At 34.2% G+C, this 16,173-nt stretch overlaps 2 protein-coding genes across 3 annotated transcripts; both read left to right on the top strand.

The window, feature by feature from the left end:
• The first annotated feature begins 5,190 nt into the window (after nucleotides 1-5,190).
• On the top strand, nucleotides 5,191-6,387 carry LOC110417217 (uncharacterized). The gene has a single exon (XM_021429454.2). It carries the CDS (start codon nucleotides 5,219-5,221, stop codon nucleotides 6,260-6,262), a length of 1,044 nt encoding a protein of 347 aa, XP_021285129.1. The 5' UTR covers nucleotides 5,191-5,218; the 3' UTR covers nucleotides 6,263-6,387.
• A 7,017-nt stretch (nucleotides 6,388-13,404) lies between these two features.
• Nucleotides 13,405-15,927, top strand: MUB6 (membrane-anchored ubiquitin-fold protein 6 precursor). 2 transcript variants are annotated; one of them, XM_021429544.2, is made up of 3 exons: nucleotides 13,405-14,226; nucleotides 15,026-15,253; nucleotides 15,535-15,927. In XM_021429544.2, exons 1-3 carry the CDS (start codon nucleotides 14,097-14,099, stop codon nucleotides 15,588-15,590), a joined length of 414 nt encoding a protein of 137 aa, XP_021285219.1. In that variant the 5' UTR covers nucleotides 13,405-14,096; the 3' UTR covers nucleotides 15,591-15,927. The 2 variants fall into 2 exon arrangements, with proteins under 2 accessions (XP_021285219.1, XP_021285220.1); XM_021429545.2 differs by having other exon boundaries at nucleotides 13,423-14,226; nucleotides 15,026-15,196.
• Nucleotides 15,928-16,173: the final 246 nt, after the last annotated feature.

The raw sequence follows: 16,173 nt of genomic DNA, 5'->3' as shown, positions 1-16,173 counted from the left end.
ATTTGTAGAATTTGAAAAAACAAAAAAAACAAAAACAAAAACGAAGGTCTCAAGTTAGTGGTAGCATTAATTTTTATGACCTGTGCTACTGACGCCAGCCCTGTGATGATTCTAATAGTCTCAATGATCAAATCTGGATGACAGCTAGCGTGCAACTTCGGTGATCAGCAATCCAGTGCATCTATACTGTTCCTTATCATGGCATGCAACTTGTATTGAATCAAGCATTGCCACTAAGATTATTTGGGTTTGTTTCCATTTTGCAGTACTTAATATTGTATATTGAATCAACGGGTGATTAATGATTTCAATGGACCTGATATATGCCGGCATTAATATGCCTTTTGCAGGCAATTTGCACCACAAGAAATTGGTTCCCATTAAAGCCAAACTTATGATCTCATTCATATCCTCGATTCTCTTTTGACATTCAAATGATGACTTTATTTTTTGATGATTGTATGCTCAAATTCTTGTTTGTGGTGTGCAATTGGTGATTAACAATATATCTTCCATTTGGACTGGTTCGATGATCATGTCATAACTTTTTCAAGGCAACGACAATATTTGAACTAATGCAAATGCATTCAATTTTTGTTATTTTTCTCGTGAAATGATATTTTAGTCGTTTGAAAACTACGAGGATTGCTTTCTTTTTGAATACTTTAAGAAGAAAAAAGAAACGGAAGTTTGACTTTGTCGTGGTCGAAAATGATCAAAATAAAAAACATGACATTGTCTCCGACATATACAGTTCACAGAGATGGATAAATTCATTACAACAGTGGTTATCGTTTGATTTACTCAATGATGATTTTTTATTTTTTCTTTTGTGCACCTTAATATTTATGATCTTATTTCTGTGGCATAATATTTACTTTGCATAAGGTTATAATAGAAGAGAGAAATGTTTATTTATGATTCAAGTTTCTTTTAATATGGATGATATAGAAAACTATGTGCCACCTAAATCAGACAAGGAGGATTCTCCTTGTTGATTGCTTAAAAGATCATGTTTGAGAATGGCATATTGAACACATTTTGAGAAAATCAAATCATGTAGCGTACAATTTAGCAAAGTGTTTAACTAATTCCATTATTGTGTTGTTGTGAATAATTTTTCTGGTTTGTGTATTGCTCCTATATTTCCATTGCCTAATGCATGCCTGATTGGACTTGTGCTCGACCACAGTAAGCTCCTAAATTTTTAGCAAGTTAGAAGATAAGAGCACATGGGACTTTGAAGAGCTAATCTAGAAATGACCCGAGATCTCACCAATCTTGGATGATGAGGTCTTAATGGGCTCTATTTGTTACGCCCAAGAGGAGATATGTGGGATGATGAGATAATTAAGATGTACATTACGTGTTTTTCTTTCTGAAGGGGGTCTAAGAGAATGATCATGCTACTGTAATTAGACTTTTTTGGTGCTGTTGTACTGATTGAAATCAATATAACTCAATTTTTTTTTCAAAGAAGAAAAAGTAGAGAGAATTTGTCATTTGTTGGATTCATTTGATAAATCAGCATTGTCAACAGTTAATTATCAAATTAGATATTTAGTAAATTCAAGATAAAATAAGCAAAATTAATTAGCTATCTTTTGCACATAAAATTAAGCTTACAATTTAATTGGTATTAGAGTGTCTATTGAACTATTCGAGTAACTCATACATTTTTTTGCCAAGAAATTGATCTTTATACCCACTTGTATGTACTTGATTTGACTCGCGTCAAACCTTGATTGCATAAGAATTTTTAAAATTGTGTTGAAACATTACTATATTAATAAATATTTATTTGTAATTTTAAAATATCAAAAAAATAATTTTATATTTTAATAATAAAATATAATTTAAATAGACTAATCACGGGCTTGACTTGATTCATGTGTATCGCTATTTTTTCTTGGTACAAAAGAAAAAACCGAAAATGAAATTAAGAAAGAGAGTGAGAGGAAGTTCAAAGTTCTCACTAATAATTAATGATGTCAATAAAATTATAGAAGTCAACAAAAAAGAAGACAACGTGCAAACGTTCGTATCGTACTAAGTTGTCACAGAAGTGAAGTTCACGTAGCACACGTGTGCTCTTGCAATACAATGTCCTACCAAAAGCACACGTTTAATTTAATTTATGCAGTGTACATGGCATTGTTGTTCACTGAGTACATGGGCCCACGTGAACAATTTAACCTCTATTTTGGACTCACCTAACAAAGTCTTGATCATCTGATCAAACGGATTGTAAGGCAGCTATCATGGGTACTGATTACTGCTTGATTAGTTATGATTACGACATAAACTTGTCATTAAGTTGAATTAGTCCCTTTTCCCCCTACCTTCCATCCCTTGTACACTTATAATTGAGTTTTGATCTCATTTCAGAATTATATAATATATTAGATATATTGTTATGAGGATCACGAATGTGAATTTTAATGATAATTTAATTTGATATTATTTAATAACAAAATAATTTTTAATACCTAGATCTCGATTTGAAGATTTTTCATTATTCAACCTCATACATTGAAATGCTTACTTAGTAGCTAGTGAAGATGCACATGAAAGCAAGCTCTTTAGTCAATTTGTAAGGTTTGGGGGCCGTCTCTAGAGGGAGATAAACCTAGTGGAAAATGTGGTTTCCAGCGTGTAAACCGTTTTTAATTTTGAATGGCTATGGGTATTGGTGAAACACATTATTTTTTGGTACATGTAATACTGAAACACATTATATTTGAAAGCTGACTTGTGTGTAAAATTGACTTCACTTTGTTGTTGAGGATATTTGACTAAGTTCGATTATCCTTGACTTGTGTTTCGCACGCTTGTATTTAATGTCCTAAAATTTGTTATGCTTAACTAGCCTCGAGCCTGCCTACTAATACCAAGAAAGAAGAATAATTTTATAGGAGAGAATTGAAATTCAAATGTTAATTCTCTTTGCCAAAGTATTGGCCATGTCATCAGTAAATCTCAGAGTGTGAACTATACTCCATCTCCCTAATTGCCCTTTGATATTGTTTATTTAGAGAATGGTTCGTAACCTCCATGGGGATGATCGAGGGGATTTCACTCTATTTATTACATTTGTCAAATCACTTTTCATCAAAATATTACCAGTTTTGACTTATTCGAAAGTGGTGAACATTAATAATATTTTTTTCATTGTTAATAATTCAGTTAAATAAATAAAATATATATGAAGAAATTAAATAGAAGAGACGAGAGTAAACGTGTCCAAAATGGTTGTTAATGGAGGGCCAAGGAAAAAAAAAACGGTAATGGGATACAAAAAATTGGTGCTTAAGATACAAAACCAAACAAAATCAGTTGATGGATGGTTTCTCTTTGTGATTTCCCTACGCTCATTTCCACTCAAAGCTTATAATTTTGCCTTGCTAAGCAATCCTAAAGCCAAAAGTAGCATAGTAGATGCTCCAAGTCCCATAAGGGCAGCCGTTTCTCTTGGACACGAAGAATGACTATAGTGAACTTTAATGGAGAGTACTGCCAAAGACTGTCCAATAAATTAATAATGGGAAAATGAGATTAAGCCCTGAAGTCTCCTAGAAAGAGAGGTTACCAAGTTGGAGAAAATTGTTCAAGAGATGTGAAGTTCTGTTTGCGTGAGACTGTAACCGGAGAGAGCGTTAGTCAGTCTCTCTTTGCCAAACTCACTCCTCTCTTTGTTTCTTCTAGTTAGAGAGAAAATGTATGCAAATATGGCTGGTCGAAGAGAGAATGGAGTAATGTAGCTAGTAGACATCCGTATATAGAGTAAGATATCTCTCCCTTTCTCTCTTATTACATTGGCTATCCAATAATGCACAATACAAGTAAAATCATTAATAAATGCTTGATATACTTCAAGTGTCAAAATTTTCAAAATCAAATTAATAAAACAAAAAAAGAATTTACTTTTCATTTTATTGAATTTTATTCGTAACGCATATGTTATTATCTCTTCCTTTTAATGGAAAAAAAAAACGTGATTAATCTTACGTAGATGCATTTTCATTTCATTTTCTATGGATATATAATGTTGCATTCCCTTTTTTCTACTTCTGATTCCATCTACAATTTGCTTACAGATTTCTTGAAAGTTTATTTTTGTATATTGTGGTATGGGCTATATCACTTGTCCCTCTCTCTTTATCCAGTGTAGGTAGCTTATATGTTTGTGCTTTAGAGATAGGAAAAATTCTAGATAATCACTTTTCTTTTGTTTTTCTTCTCTTTCTGGTTTATACTTGACCGAAATGACAGTGGAAATCGGTGAGTGTCAGTTAAAGATCAGTTTCCCTCTCAAATTACTGTCGTTTTGCATGTATGACCAGCGAAGAATTGGTTTCGCATGCTTCAATTTATAAAGGTTTTGGGCCTTTAGGAGAGTTTTTCACCCTGCCCTCATGCAGCATTGGTGAAGCAGAGTGAGAGAGAGCCCCGCGTTGATGCCTTGCCCACACTTTTCTCCCACTATCCCTAATATTTCTCAGAAAAATATACTAGCTATTAATGTGATATTTATTAAAAAAATTATAAACTAAGAGTTAATATATTATTTTTCTCAAATTTGATGATAATATAACATATTAAATTTTTTTAAAAAAATCCTTTTGAATATTCTTTATATCCATGATTTGATTTTGACACATTTAAACGAGTGAATCTTCTTGTACTAAAAAAGAAAAAAAATCAGTGAATCTTCATCATTGCGCAATTATTGTCATGGATTGCTTGCTATAGAGAATGATGAAAGATGAACAAAGTCAACTAGAGAAACGGTGGAGATAGAATGGAATGCATGTGAAAAAAAGGGTGTTGAGTGCTTATGCCATTCTCTTGTTAAAAAGCACTGCTCTTTATTGTAGACAATTTTCAGTTGGTCCTTTTCCTACTGAGCCCTTATAACCTTCAATTATGGCATTAATCACTTTTTTCAAAATTCGTATATATTAAGGCTTGGATTTTTTCTAGGCCAATTAAAGTTAATTTTAGTAATTATTGATCAATATTTTTCTAACGAAAAATCAGCTTCTATTATTTTCTAACCAAAAAAGCTTTTTTTCCCTTAATTTTCCCCTTGCAGGTTAAGAGAGCCATTTCAATCGCTTGACCAAGTCTGTTTATATATTTACCATACTCAATCAGCTAGCTCGCTGGGGTTCGAATGAAGCAGAAGCTTTCCTTCTTTCATTATTGTTAGTAAAGCATGGGATTCTCAAAGGAAGATGGGTTGCTTTCAAAAACTATATCCATGGTTTTATCCCTCTGTAGTATCATTTCCGGGTCATTTAGGTTTCAATCTCCCATGCAAATCCAAAAAGAAGGCACCGCTTATAAACATCTCCTGCTACCAGGTCTCAAAACCCTAATATATGCACCAGGAACCCCCCCAACTCAAAGTCCAACTCACTCAAATCCTCTCATCATCCATTCCTACACAATCCCACAGGCAGTGCATTCTTTCCAATCCTTGTTCCGATCCTTAAGCACTCACTCTTCATCATACTCTTCTTGGTCCTCTGGGATGGACGATATGCTTGGGACTGAAAGTGGAGTTTACATGAGCCCTGACGAATTGCAAATGCCAGAGATGGAGAGAGCAAATGGGAATCGTGATTACAACCCGAATAAGAGAAAGCAAGGGCTTGCAATGAAAGGAGAATATCCGCCTGCGATTCCTTTGCTAGCAAGAACAGGGAATTTGCCAGGTCACATGCCATGGATTTTAAGGAGACATTACAGTAATGGGAGGCTCATTCTTAAAGAAGAGAAAGTGAAGCATCATGAATATTTTGAAGCATACAGAGAAAATGGTCGGCTTATTCTCGAGCTTGTGTCTTTAGATGATACTTTTACAAGTTTTCAGGCGGTTTATGACGAAAAAGATGAGGAAGTAGAGCTAGAAAACGCTGAATTTTTCGAAGGAGAGGAATTAGAGAAGGTCAAAGAATATGATGACGAAGAACCAGAAGCTGATGGTGATGATGAAGATAATGGCTCCGTGTACGTACCAAGGTTCAATAACGATCTCATCAGTTTTTCAGTGCCTGAATTGTATCATGGGAATGAAAGATATGGAGATCCACGCAAGTGCTTGACGTATTCGGGTAGGTTTATATCCGAATTGAGTTCAATATTTTGCTCTGCTGGTGAGCAAGAAGGCAGTTCAGTTCCTTTGGTATTCTGCAACACTATGGCTCCCATAACTACTAGTACTACTGCATGTGATGTAGCTTGTTTGGTTAAGTAGATTAAATTCTGGCTGTCAAGAGATAGAAGCTATCAAGCTAGTGTAACTCGACCGTCCTTTTAGTTTGTTCAGTTCAATGTTGATTACTTCTTAAGAAGCAGCACAAATATGGTTTTGTATAATAACGTAACTTCATAAGAACCTTATTTTTTATTTTAATATTCGGGTCTGAACCTTTTGTGGATTATGTGTAAGAGAATTAGAAACAGTTGACCATTATTTTTCAGATGTGAGGCTACTTGGAAATTGTTGGCTGCTTGGTGCAACACGTGGGGATTAGTTCGGTGAGCACAGGTGAAGTTGGTGCCTTCTTTTCCGCGTGGAATGCAACTCATGTCGATAAAGGAATGCTTGTGTAGAGAATGGGTTATTTTGCAATTTTTTGGTCTGTCTTGTTACAGAGAAATGAGATGACTTTTAATGGAAAGTTGTGGGACAGCTGCCAAATTTTTGAACAGCTCCCAAACAAGCTCAGCAGACCACATTTTTCTAAAAAATCTTTGACAAGGATTACTGTTGAATGGAAAGCTCCCGATCAGGGTCAACTCAAGTTTAATATTGATGGAGCTGGTAAGGGAAATCCTGGAGAGTCCGGCATCATCGGAGTTCTTAGAGACAGCCATGTCAGAGTTCTTATCACCTTTGCCAAAGCCACGGGTGTGGGAGATGCAAATAGAGCCGAACTCTTAGCTATTAAAGAAGCACTTCTCATTTATGTCGTCTCCAATTGGCTAGATTCTCATCAGCTTGTATTAGAGAGTGATTTTGTTAATGCTATGAAATGGGTTAAATGTCCCGAAACAGCGCCATGGAGGCACATGAAACATATTCTTCATATCATCAAACTGACAGGTAAACTAATTAAAGGAATGGCTTATCTTTCATATTCTCAGGTCCGCTAACAGTGTTGTGGTCTCACATGCTAAGGCAGGGGTGGGGAGAGAAACTGATATGCTTATGATTAACTAGAGATCTGGAAATTTGTTGATCTTCGAACTGGTCTTGATTCATGGTTATCGTTATTGCATTTTTGATTCCCAATGTTCAAGGCGGAGCTAATCAATTTTTATTGAAGGAATCAATGATGAAAATAAATAAAAATTAAAATTTTTTAAAATTAATATATTAAATTTAATTAATAATTTTTTCAAGATTGAACTGGGATGACTTGATAGCCTAATTGTAAGAAAATTATTTAGATGATTTATATCTTTTTCTTTTAAAAAATTTATCAATTATTTTCATTTTACTCATATTTAATCAAATCTAAAAAATTAATGCAGTCCATATTTATTTTTAAATTTTTAATTAAATTTAAAATACTAAATATAAAAATGCAATGCATAAAGTATAAAATGTTAAATATGATATATAGAATTTCATAGAATTATTAAATATATAAATAATTAAATAATATAAATAAAAAAAACTTTACTTTTTCTTAATTTCATACAATTGTGGTGAGTAGTCACATTTTTCTTTATCTAAACTCACAAGTCTATGAATCTCTTTTAAAGAATAAAGTATATTTCAATATTGAGTTACATAAAAAAGAATACAATAACAATAAAAAACCAAAAGAGAATAAAAAAAAAAAGAAAAAGAAAGAGGTGGAGAGAAATTTAAAAATTAAGATAAAGCTGAACATTAAGATCAATTTATTATTTTATATATATTAATTATTAAATAAAAAATATTTTAAAGAGATCATTAAAAGATATATATAATAAATAAGAAATTTTAAAATCATGGCCCCCCGAAAGATGCATGAACCTCCACCCCTGCCAATGTTCTTCCTCCTCTGGTGCATTTAAGGTGGTGGGGAATCTCTTTGCTTTGATGTTTGTCATGGAGTGATGTTGAGTTGATTCATGCTGGCCTGCGTTGTCTCTTTTTTTGGTGGTTGAAAGGACTTGAAGTCAAAGTTTCCTCTTGTGGTTGTTGCGGTTTTCAGAGGGGTTGAGTTGTGATTTATTCCAGGGTTGGAATGGCTGCTGTGCTTTTGTTGAGGCCGTGATGCTCCCTTGATTGGCTCTTCCTTCGACTTATTTTTGTCTCACCTCTGTTGCTTTGATCGTTATGTGTTTCTAGGTTGGGTTGTGAGGTTGATTTTTTGAGTTGTTGATTTCATGTGTCGTGGTGATCGTGGTTTGTTTATTGTTCAGATCTTATTTGCGGTGGGTTCTTGTCTTATGACTGGACCCTGGTCTTTTTGTTTTTTCTGGGGTTGTATTTGCTATTGATTATCTACACCCTTCCTTAGTGGAGACTTTTCACAGCATTTTGTACTCCTCTCGTATTAATTCAATATAAAAAAGGGTTTGAATTTTTTTAAAATTAAAGAAAAAAAAAGAGTAATGCTGTTAAATGAAAATATTAAATAATTATATTGGAATTGGAATTGAAATGGAGGCACATTTGAGAACAAAGTGAGGGATGCAGTTAGCTAGGTGGATAATATAAATTTAACCAACATAAGGCGAAGAGGGAAAAAATTGAAATGCATATCTATTAATGGGCTTGTGCATGACCCGTCAACAAAAATTACGCCTTCATTGGCAAAACTAGGCTTGGCCTGATGAGCCCAAGAAATTTAAATGGGCCGAATCAGAGAAACCTCGTATCACGGGGGCAAAAAAACAAGCAAAACAACGACCAGGTTCCACTTTCCACGTATTTACTCAAAACTTGTTTGGTTAATTTTTTTTAATTTTAAAAAGTTTTTATGAAAAATAATAATTTTTAAAATTAAATTAAATTTATTTAATAAATTTAATTTTATAATTTTTTGTAAATAAGTTATTTCTTATATAAATTGGTATAATTTTATATGAATCATAAATTTTTTTGTTCACAACAAAAAAAGTTTATTTTATTAAAATAAACTTTTTCAAATATACAAAGCATTTTTATATAAAAAAATAGATACAGATAATGTTATGATTATTTTTAATAAATAAGGACACTCTTGAAAAAAAAATTATCCTAAAAAGCTATTAGTGTTTTTAAAAAAAAGAGAAGAAAAGTTTTGCAAAGCAATTTCTTAAATTTTTTTTTTAAATTTTGTTTTAAAAAAATTATTTTTTTAAAAAGTTTCTTAAAAGGTAGATAAATTGAAAAAAATTATATCAAACATGCATTTAACTTTTGCATTCAAGCAGATAGTTTATTAGTTGAAGCATGATTTTCATGTTTAAAAAATAAAATTCAAATCTCCCAAACTTGGCCAAGTGTCATTAGACAACCATGCACTTTCTTTATCAAATTTTCTGGTTCTTTTTTCCGTCAAGCAACCAAACTCGAACTGCCAAAGAAAACCATTGCAAACAGAGTCAGATAAATTGTTTTTGGTTGGACAGATGGCTTCAGTAGGTAATTTGGACCTTTGTTGGGTGACATTCCTTTCAATTTGTGGACGTTTGAGTTATAGCAATTTAAAGGAGAGCAATCGGACATCAGTATCCTCTTGATCAGGATATGAGCATTTAGTGATTTCGTGAGTACTAGTTAAGATGTCAATCTGCACCCTCATTTTAATGCAGTTGCGTAATGCATATTGTGATAAACTTCACAAAAATAATTAATAAAAGAAAAGAAAATAGCACAGTTTGCTGCTTAGCTGCCAATTGATTAGGAGTCTTTCTTGTCCCTTATTTTATGGTTGCAATTCCTGCAGGTCCAGCACGTACTCTGCTCATCAATACATATCCTATGCCTGCTGCAGATCTTTAATTGCGCTTCTTTTATGATAATAACATTAAATAATTAAGATTCAAAATCAACAAAATTATTGATGTAGTCATCTCTTCTGCTAGAAAGTTTCCACTCTAAAGATATCAGCAAACCAGAAGGAAAGGTCAAAACAAATGAAAGGTTTAAATCTTATATATATAATAAATCAACTTCTGCACTTTTTACCTTGTGTTTCATAAAAGGGAAAAGGGAAAGGAAAAGGAAGTAGTAGATGTATGGGTTTGGCTTCTAAACTCTTAGAAGGAAATGGAAATCAGAATGGGAATATTCGTTCATAAAACCATAGAAGCTAAGTATGTCCAATTATTCAAAGTTAAATATACTAAACCCTCTAAATCTTATCACAAAGCATATCTTTTCCAGGGAATTCTTAAAATGCTTCATGATGAAAGATTTACATTATATTAGCAACAGCCACCTGCACGTTAAAGGAAAGGACAAAAACTGGGGCACTTAGAAATGATTTTGTAATTCTGAAGCATCAACTTTTTGTCATATTATTCATTTTCCGGAGACTTTTGCAGCTCCTGATAACGTTAGCATTTGTTCTTCTGGTTTCTAAATGACTTCATCTTTAGTGCGGAATTGCTGTCATATCAGTTCAAAGTGGAGCTCTATCAATTATTGCTAGTGGATTGCCAATCTGAAAAGACTCGGCACTTCAGAAATCAGACAGTTGAAGCTATTTGAGTCAACTTCTGTCTTGGGAAAACTTTAATTTCCTCGTTGGAACATGGGTGCTGATACAAAAATAATAAACACCTCTTTAACAGTGGTAAAATCTTTTACAGGGTGGTGGTTGTTTACTATGTTAAAGAGGAAGAACTAGGTGCTACATTCATTGGTGGAAAAACAAAGAAGAAATATCAGGTTATTAATCTTTTGGCAAATGCTGAAATTTTATTCAGAAGCTGATATATAATTTCTGTTGTACCAAGCAGTAGAAAATAGAGTCATGAAAGATTTTTCGTTGAATCAAGTAATAGAAGCATGTTCCCTTCGATTAGAGCCAACTGATATCAAGGATACAGCTGAAGATCTGAACAGCTTGGCACCAACTCGATTGCAAGACCACAGTATTCCTTGAGAAGAAAAAGAACGGTCTTACAGATGTCCAGTATTATAAGCATTCACATTCTCAAAAGGATGTGGCATGTAAAAGAAGATTGTGATCTGACTATATTCTTTCAAATGTAACCTTCAAGGGTGTTGGCGGTTTAAGAGAACAAAAACTTCTGCAAGCAAATATACATGGATGGTATCCATGATTGGCAAGGGAAAGCTTCCATGAAGCTTCCAAAAACTTAACCAACGAGGACAAGGGTTCTTTAAGGGGGATGAAATGCTATGTACGGAGGGGCTAATCCATTATCATAGTTGCATTTTTGGTTTAGAAACCTTAGTTATTTATCTTAACTTATTCTTTAATCTTGGTACATATCAATCTACAACTTACTTTCCCCTAATTTCAGCCAAGATCATGGATCATGTGCAATTCTTTTCATAGTTTGTAGATGAAAGACAAGAATCCACTTCTAGTTTCTAGCCAGGCTATATGTATTTATTAATTGTTTTTTCTTTGGGGGTGTTGAATTTTTTGTATAAAGGCTAAAGCAAGAATCTAAGTCATATTCTGTCGGTTATGCTAGGGAAACATTATTATTATAAGTATATTCTCTTGAATTTCATAGTTCCACTGAGTCTTCCTTTTCTTTTAGTGGTGGACCTCCCTCCTCTGCAGCTACCAAATGTAAAACAGTGTCTCACGTATTTATCTCATAATCTGGGTGATTTTATAACCATTTTATACAGAATTTCGGATTGCAGTGTGTTTTTTGCTGCTTATTTGCCAGCTGTTGATGGCTTGTGTGGTCATAAACTAACTTGTTTGATAATGAAGAGTTATACTAATTTGGTTGAAGCTTGAATTCCTAGTGAAACTTCCAAAATATTGAAAAGTAACAAGTAAAAACACATGGTGGTGGGGACAACAATGAGTCAGTTTAGGAAGTGGCCATTTCGGATTCTCAGCTTTTATGGAACTCTTTTAACAATTGCAAGAATTTGCTTGCAGAAGATGTAACATATCATTGAAAAATGGGGTGGTGGAATATAAACCAAAATAGAAGATAGAGGATTTGACATTTAACTTCTTCCCTTCGAAATTGACTGCAATTTCATTAGTTGTCCTTGTTGCTGGGGTGGGGAGGATTGCTATCTTGCCAGGAATTTCTGATTAGTCAGCCTTTGGCTGGGAAATTCGGCATCCTGAGTCAGATGTAGTTAGTTCTGATGTAACCTAAGTAGTAGTTTATTTAGAAATAATTTGAATGAATGTTGATTGCCTTAGGGCTAAGATTTAGGCCGCTTTCAGCTCTGTCATTTCATCTGTCATTGACAGATTCAAGCTGAATTGGTTACAATTTGGACGGCATGATTTGGTCTTGCTAGCTGGCCTCGGAAATTTTCATTGTTATTCATCTTATTGTCAATATACTCGGTTGTTGGCTTTCCCTAACTTTGATCCTCACAGTGATGTGGGGTTTGTGGGCGTGGCCGCCATTCCAAACTGCTCCAAAAGAATCTGAGCCTAGCATCACCACAAGTCTTGTCTACAGTAAATTAATATTGAATAAACATCAAATGGTGTTAGATTCTTCATTATGCAACCTATAAATTTATCTTAATGATAATGATTCTGCATTCTTACATTATTAGTTTAACCTTCTGTTTTTGGAGTATGATTCTGTTCACCTGGAAGAATCAAATATAGAGTTTTTAATCTTGGCCATCAATTGCTGCGTAATTTACTTGAAAGCATTGTCATGGTGTGGGCCTTAAAATCAGGCAACCTATGTTTTCTCTGTCCACTGTTGGTGGTCCTGGCAGGCCGGTCAGATGAGGCTTGCTCATAAATAATTGCTAATTGTTCTTGTGTCACCATCACAAGGAGCCAGTTTCTTCAATATGATAAAAACAGTTCTTCCAATAATGATACTTCTAATGTCCCCATTATTTTGTTTGAATAGGTGGAAATTTCTTGATAATTCTCACTTTTCACATTGGTGGGAAGTTACTGCAAAAAGATCAGACTTTGGCATTATTTAAGATGATAAAGAAAAAGAGATGAACAAGAAGAAAATATTTCCTCTCTTTTTGAAGAAAGTGGTGCTAGTGTGGTTTGTCAGTGCCCAACTTGCACATTCAGAACTCAGAAAGGACCAATTATCTAATTAGACTTCACTAATAATGTGATAAAAACGTGATTTCCACTCAGCACCATATGCCCCCTCAATCTTCCAACTTGCCTAAGCTGTTGGGTCAACTTCTTAAAGTGAACTCAAGAACTTTCACATCTCCTTCCATTTTTCTGAGAATTTTCACTGTTCAATTTTCTGCTGTGGCCATGTTTCCAAAATGCCCTTCCCCAAGTCTGAGTTTTTGCATGTCTTGAACATGTTACATGGAATTGACTAAGTTCAAATTCCTCAAAGTTGCATGTCAAGAAATTGTATGACCCAGTTTTATCCACAAGTTGATCTTAGTCATATATTCATTTGATGGGTTAGTATGTGGGGTTATTTTAGTAATTAGACTGAAAATGTACGGGTGACAATGTAAAAGGTGTCACTTTCTATATCATTGGATTTTCTGTTAGATTCAGGTTAAAAATCTCAGTTGGAAAGATCCTGTTTGGGTGGTTTCATTCTTCTCTTTCTCCATCAAGTTGCAAAGGTTTCTCTCTCTTCATTATCTGAACTGTTTATCCCAAATTTCTGATCAGTCCCAGCTCTTAGATTTCAAGCCTCTAGAAATACCCTTCTTTTTATGGAGTTTGAGGTCTCCTCATTGTTCAAGTGATTACTTTTTGCGGTGAATTTTGCAAAAAGATTATCTTAGGTTGGTGGTTTTCCTTTACAAGAAGCAAACTTTGAGTTCTTTGTTGAACTTCTTCTGCACAGAAAAAGAAAGGCTTTATAGTGAACAGTTCCTTCAATCTGATTGAGAGGGAAAAAAAGACTGGTCTTTTAGAGATTAGCATGAGAGTTTGAGGTGAATTCCTTTGTGGGAGATTTCATCTATGGCTGGAGAAGATTTAGTAGAGCTCAAATTCAGGCTTGCAGATGGAAGTGACATTGGTCCAAGCAAGTATAGTCCAGCTACAACTGTGGCATCCCTCAAAGAGAAAATACTTGCACAGTGGCCTAGAGGTTACTCAAACTTTACCATTTTTACCTTTATAATTGTATGCATCATGAATTTTGTGCTTTTAGTCTTTTGCTGATTAGTCTATCTTGTAGGCAAGGCGTCTTTGTCTTGTTATTCATTGATTCAAAAATGAAAATCATTCTGTATCAAGAGTGAAGGTGCTGTATGCTTGCAAATTGGTTGACTCTGTTACGAGTCCTTTGTTCTACTCTTTCCCTACTCGCTTGATTTAACTTTTGCTACTTTTCTTCTTAGGTGGCAAATTTGGGTGATTGGTTATTTTTTCTTTACCCTTTCATAATGTTGGATCCAATGCTACAGGAAGTCAAAGATGAGTTTAGATCAATAACATACAGATTTCTTGAATTATATAGGGTCAATGATTTATTTTGTTGGATTCCTACTTGTTAACAATAGAGAAAGGCAGTGTAAGAAGTTGTCAGATGCATTGTTGTTCCTATTTTTCACTGCTAATTTAGGCTGACAGGTGAAAACATAACACCCACTCTGCCATTCTAGAATGCCTATGGTTACACATATAGCATCGTGTAATCTGAATTTCAATTTAGATGACGGGACGAAGTTAAGTTACTTGTATGAGCAATATACTGATTTCCACTTGTCTCTTGTCATATATTTTTCTTCAGTGCCCTTTGTTTTTAGTACATTGAGGTCGTATATTGCTTTTAATCCTCCCTTATTGTGCCTTGTATCTGAATACTTGTTTTGTTATTACAACATTGTGTTTTGGTATGTAATTAGCTCATGTTTTCACCTGCAATTCTCTTCTCTGTTTCACAGACAAAGAAAATTGCCCGAAGACAATACAGGATGTGAAGCTAATTAATGCTGGAAAGATTCTTGAAAACAACAGGACACTTGCTGAGTCCAGACTCCTGGTTGGTGAGCTTCCAGGAGGTGTAATCACAATGCATGTCGTTCTGCGTCTTCCTTTGTCAGACAAAAACAATGGTAATCCAGAGGACAAGTATTTGATTCATTGCATGTGGAAGAGAATTGTGGGCTATGGTACATCTATGCCTTTTTTAGCCACTGAAATTCGTTTATACCACGGGCTTTTCTGATTCCATCAAGTGTGAATGGTTCTTATGGAGCATTTGATTTCAAATGACATTTTTTTGCACTTCTTCTGGTATTTACTAACCATCTTCACATTATCATGTCTGTGTCTGTGTGTGTTTAGTACTACATTAACCTGTACTATGTACTTTATTTCATGTACTAACTCTTGTCGATCAGCATGCTGTATCCCTACTTGAATACTAACACTCAAGACATTTTATCCACAGACAAACAACAGAATGATTCTCCAAAGAAAAGCAGCTGTGCATGCACAATCTTGTAGCTGTCTAATGAGATTGCTGATGCTTGTTCTACTGATGCCGGCCCCTTCAAATGCATTCCTGTTACAGCTGTTGAGATGCAATTCTTCAACATTACTTGTTTCGGGATTACAAATGATGGTGACAGCTGAAACATTAAAAAAAAACAAAAGGTTGTGTGGTTTGCTTTACTGGAAAACCTAGCATTTCCATTATTGCTTGTGAAAGAAAGGGGTGTTGAATTTGAAGCTTAGTTGATGATAGACCCAAAAAAGATTCAAAAATGAAATTTATAGGAAAAATTATTGATTTTGTTAATTTTAGTTAGACTGCTCTTGAAAATGTAATTCTTTTGTGTCACCTGCATACCTGATGACCCCATGTTTGATCGTTTACAATTATCTTTTTCATCAAGATGGTGAGCGGCCTTAGATTGAGGACAATGGTTTATATCCTTTCTCCTTGTTTCGTTCTCTTATTTTTAGCCATGAAGCATAACTAAAATTCAATGCTTATCCATGGCCAAGTAAAGAACGTTAAGAGCAGGACCAGAACCATTACCAGAAATGAGTGCAAGCACTCAATTAGCAGAGTGGCAAATTCTTA

Source organism: Theobroma umbraticum, unplaced genomic scaffold (assembly GCF_002168275.2).
Source record: "Theobroma umbraticum cultivar Fairchild unplaced genomic scaffold, ASM216827v3 scaffold_51.0, whole genome shotgun sequence".
Taxonomy (NCBI): Eukaryota; Viridiplantae; Streptophyta; class Magnoliopsida; order Malvales; family Malvaceae; genus Theobroma; species Theobroma umbraticum.
Note: the sequence above shows the minus strand (reverse complement) of the source record. Positions and strands in the feature narration are given on the sequence as shown.